Here is a 5,098-nt window from a genome sequence, read left to right on the forward strand (position 1 = left end):
CACACACACACACACACACACACACACACACACACACACACACACACACACACACACACTCCTGACACGTTCCTTCTTTCTCGCAAAGGGCGGTCCGCCAGAGGCAGCGGACCCTCCACCTCCCGTCCTCCTGGACATCACGGAGACGCTTTATGCTGACGTTCTCAGTGGAACCGCTGGATTCCTTGTCTCGCTGGAGACCTCAGCCATCTTCTTCCATAGTCACCACCCAGCGGCAGGCTATCGTCCCCCAGCGCTCCCTGGTCTTCCACCTCACCCCTGCCGCGGCCGTCCTGGCACGGCCCGCCTGTCAACCGGCTCCACCCCTGCCCTGTCCTTGAGAAACTCCTCTTGCCACTCACGGTCACAGCAGACCCCTTCTACATCTTGCCTTGGCAGAAGCCTGGCTCTCCCTCGAGAGGCCACGTGTCCTGTGGGGCTCTTCTTTTGTTTCTTTTTGAGTCAGGGGCCCACTCTGTGGCCCAGGCTGGAGTGCAGTGGCACCATCATGCCTGACGGCAGCCTCGACCTCCTTGGCTCGGACTAGCCTTCCTTCCACCTCAGCCTTCCCAGTAGCTGCAACTACAGGCATGAGCCACGACGCCCAGCCCCATATGTGTATTTATTGATTGATTCATTTACTTTTTTTTTGAGTTGGAGTCTCACTCTGTCACCCAGACTGGAGTGCAATGGCCGCTCCCGGCCACCGCAGCCTCGACCTGCTGGGCTCCGGCGATCATTTTGCCCCAGCCTTCCAAGCAGCCGGAACTACAGGTGTGCGCTACCACGCCCGGCTAGATTTTTTATTTTATTGTAGAGATGAGGTCTCACCAAGTTGCCCAGGCGGGTCTCGAACCTGCGGGCTCAGGCAATCCATTCACCTCAGCCTCTCAAATTACTGGGATTACAGGCTGAGCCACCAAGCCTGGCTATGTGTATTTATTAATTATTATTTTTTGTTGGCGTCTCACTCTGTCCCCCAGGCTGGAGCGCAGTGGCACACTCACAGCCACTGCAGCCTCAACCTGGTGGGCTCCGGCGATCCTTCCACCTCAGCCTTCCAAGTAGCTGGGATTACAGATGCACGCCACCACGCCCAGCTAGTTTTTGTGATTTATTGTAGAGATGAAGTCTCGCCAAGTTGCCCGGGCTGGTCTCGAACCCATGAGCTCAGGCAGTCCTCTCATCTCGGCCTCCCAAAGTGCTGGGATTACAGGTGTGAGCCACTGTGCCCAGCCTTCCACATGTGTATTTAAAGGCATACATCAGCCGGGCCTGGTGGCTTAACCTGTAATCCCGTGCCTTTGGGAGGCTGAGATGAGTGGATTGCATGAGCCCACGGGCTCGAGACCCACCTGGGCAGCGAGACCTCAACTCTACAATAAATCAAAAAATTAGCCAGGCGTGGTAGCGCACGCCTGTAATTCCGGCTACCGAGGTGGAAGCATCGCCGGAGCCCAGCAGGTCGAGGCTGCTTTCTTGGCGACAGAGTGAGACTCTAACTCAAAAATAAATAAGTAAATAAAGGCACACATCAAACACATTAGATGGGGTGCTTGTGGTGGAAGAATACTCAGATACGAGGCAGGGAAAATTAAGTGGAAAGGTCCTTTCACTGACCAATGAGGACACACTGAGCCAGAGTCTTAGGAGTGTGATCGACTCCATTTTTTTGCACCCACCTTAAGCCACCCCACCCCACCCCATCGTGGTACTCTATTGTTTGAAACTCTCCGATCTCTCTTCTTCCTCTTAGAATGAAATCCACCACAGTTAAAGGAGCCAGTAAGGCCCTTTAGAGCCTGAGCCCATCCGCCTTGCCAGCCACGTGCACCATCTCTGCCTTCCTCCCAGGGCCACTGTCTTCCCACTTCACGCCCTTTGCACGTTGTGTCCTCTGGCCTAAGATGCTTTCCCGCATTCCCTTTGCCTGGCAAACTACTAATCTCTCAGGTCCCTGTTGGTCAGTTCCGCTAGAAAGCCTTCCCTAACCTGAGCCCGTGGGTTCGAGACCCGCCTGGGCAGCAAGACCTCATCTCTACAATAAATCAAAAAATCAGCCGGGCGTGGTAGCGCGCGCCGGTAATTCCGGCTACTCGGAAGGCTGAGGCGGAAGGATCGCCGGAGCCCGGCAGGTCGAGGCTGCGGTGGCCGGGAGCGGCCACTGCACTCGTTTGGGAGACAGAGTGAGACTCTAACTCAAAAAAAAAAAAAAAGCCTTCCCTGACTCCCAGTCTAGATCAGGGGACCCCGTCAGAGGCATTCCTCACATCCTTTACTTGTCTTCCAAAGCAATGATCCCAGTGGTGATTATGTAGTCATCAATGCACTTGTCAGTTCCGTGTTCATTTCCTCCAGTGGACTGTAAGCTCCGTGACAGCAAGGCCAGACTATTTTGGTCTCTGCTGTTCTACTGTCATCTGCTTAAACTTAGTACCTGCCACACAGTAAGTACTCAAAAACATGCGTTGGATAAATCAATGAATGACCTCATCAGTGTCATCTCCAGTCTAGCCACCCAGTTCCTGGACACACCCTGCATCTTGTCATTCCCCAGAACTTCACTTCTGGAGTGTTTATCCGTTGAGGATTTACTGAACATCTACTAAGTGCTGTGCACTGTGGTAGGTGCTGGAGACTCCAATGGGGCACTGTTGATCAGATACTTTATCAGAGACTCCAGCAGGACACTGTTTATCAGAGACAAGCTTCCAGAATCCCACCCTCTGAGGAGACCTTGTCAGGCTCCAACGCACCCCTTGACCTTCACTCTACCTGTTCTTCAACCCCATCGAGCTCTCCACATGTCCAGTTCCTCCAAGCCTTTCAGCTCCTCCCTGGTTTCCTTTTCCTTCCCATCCCACCTAGAGTTATGCATCAGTTCATTGCTCTCTCCTCGTGACTGCTAGCCTCTTGCCTCCCTGCCCTGTGAGGGCACCCACAGCGCCACACATACTGCCCCCAGACCGAACAAACCATCCACCTGCTCAGCCTGTACCCAGACAACCCTGCTCAAGAAAATACAAAGGCTGTGCCCATAGTTGATTCCACAAATGTAAGCTTTTTTAGCAGGTGGATCCCACAGCGTGTGAAAAGTAATAAGCCATGTCGATCAAGTTTAACATTGACCTCATGAAGATAAGGAAACCCATTAATACAGATTACTATATAAACATTAAAAAAGAAAAATTATGTGAGCATCTCAGTACGTTCTGGAAAAATATTTGTAAGACAAAATCCCTTATCTGTTCTTCCTTTCCAGATCGTTTTTTAAAAGTTTCTGTAAACTAAGAATGGAAGGAAACTTTCTTAATTCAATTTTAAGAAGCTGTCCAGAGCCTGCAGCAAAGTTCACGCTCAATAACAAATATTATGAAAACATTCCTATTATTAAAGTCAAGAAATAGGCAAAGATACCTACTGACACTGTTCCCTAAATTCATGTCCTCTGGAATGCAGTAAGAAATGTATGCTGGGCACGGTGGCTCAAGCCTGCAACCCCAGCACTTTGAGAGGCTAAGGTGAGAGGATCGCCTGAGCCCAGGGGTTCGAGACAAGCCCAGGCAACATGGCGAGACCTCATCTCTACAATAAATCAAAAAATAAGCCGGGTGTGGTGGCACATGCCTGTGGTTCCAGCTACTTGGAAGGCTGAGGTGGAAGGATCACCTGAGCCCAGCAGGTCGAGGCTGTGGTGCCGTAAGCGTGCCACTGCACTCTAGCCTGGGCGACAGAGTGAGACTCCGACTCAAAAAAGAAAGAAAGAAATGTAAAAAAAATAAAAGGTGTAAGCATGGAAAAGAGAATAGGCATGTCCTACTCTCTATAGCTTAGTGGATTATCTACTTAGCCCAGGAGAATCCACTGAAAACTACCCCTGACCCAAAAGAGGGCTGTGGGTGAACCTAGCTTCTGGGTCAGTTTGGGTAGCTTCTCCCCAGTAGGGAAAAGTGACCCCAGCAGGACGAAAGCGCCTGTACGGTGTTTGTCTGGCCGGCACCCCCACGGGTGGGGTAGGTGGGACATGCTGTGCTCACACGTGCATTTGCTTGCTTTTCTGATTCCCTAGAATGCCCCCTTCTCAGAGCCGCTCAGAACTCCCTACAGCCGCAGGTCCAAGTCCAGGTCCCTCAGTGTGGCAGTCAAGACTTTTCTTGGTCTGCCTTGCCTCTGCTTGGACGTTGGACTCCTCTGTCCTCAGCCAGTCAGCTCCCTCATCTCCCAGATACGTCACCCTCTGAGCCTCAGCCCCCCGGAATCTCAGCTCTGAACGCCTGCCATTCCTCCCGGGACCACCGAACAGGGAGGCCAGGGAGGCAGGTGGGAGGACTCAGAAGGACTGAGGCACCAGGGGCTGGGCGAGGAGGAAGGGAGGCCCAGCCTGCGCGGATGAGGGGAGGACCCTTGGGGCCAGGAGGGGGGCAGGGCAGTCCCTACCTGATGGTGTCCTCCAGGCGCCCCTCCCCCAGGAGCCGCAGGAACATGGCCTGGAGGTCGCTCCAGTACAAGGTGCCTCGGTGGGAGTCCGGGCCCAAGTCATAGCTGACGTCCTCGTTGACCACCAACACAGAGTCCCCGCACGCCTGGCAGGACCCTCGGAAGGCCACGTAACCCAGAAGGAAGGCTGGGGGGTGGGGGACAAGATGGGGACCCTCCTTGTGCCCGCCTCTGGACCCCAGAAATCTCTCCCAGCCCAGCCCTTCACCGTGGGGGGAGGGGACGGGTCTCACCCCCAGTGAAGATCAGCAGGGCCGTCAGGACCAGGTAGGGGGCCGCCCTTCTTCCTGCTGCCGCCCAGGGTATGAGGCTTGGCGGCCCCTGCCTAGAGCCCAGGGTCTCAGGGCCCCTCAGCTCCATGGGGCAGAAGCGGGCCGGCTCCGCCCCCTCCGCCCCGTCTTCCTCTTCCTCCTCCAGGGGCTCCAGGCGCCCCTGCTGGGGGCCTTCCACGCGCCTGTAGATGGTCTGAGAGGGCCTCGGAGACAGCTGTTGCTGCGGGGGGCGGGGGCGCATGAGACTGGAGGAAGCGGCTTGGGGGCCGGGGAGGAATCTGACAGTAAGGGGTCAGTGATTTGGGGGTGCCTGGGAGCACCACACGGGG

At 54.7% G+C, this 5,098-nt stretch overlaps 1 protein-coding gene across 1 annotated transcript in view; it reads right to left on the reverse strand.

The window, feature by feature from the left end:
* TFR2 (transferrin receptor 2) overlaps positions 1–5,098 on the reverse strand; it is a 14,546-nt gene that overhangs the window by 9,105 nt on the left and 343 nt on the right. Inside the window, exons 2-3 of the mRNA XM_021707993.1 lie at positions 4,731–4,989; positions 4,438–4,624 (exon numbers count right to left, since the gene is read on the reverse strand). Of these exons, the coding sequence (XP_021563668.1) occupies positions 4,438–4,624; positions 4,731–4,989 (446 nt within the window). The remainder of the gene's footprint in view (positions 1–4,437; positions 4,625–4,730; positions 4,990–5,098) is intronic.

The sequence above is a fragment of the Carlito syrichta genome, unplaced genomic scaffold, assembly GCF_000164805.1.
Source record: "Carlito syrichta isolate Samal-C Ts95f unplaced genomic scaffold, Tarsius_syrichta-2.0.1 Scaffold130370, whole genome shotgun sequence".
In the NCBI taxonomy this organism is placed as follows: Eukaryota; Metazoa; Chordata; class Mammalia; order Primates; family Tarsiidae; genus Carlito; species Carlito syrichta.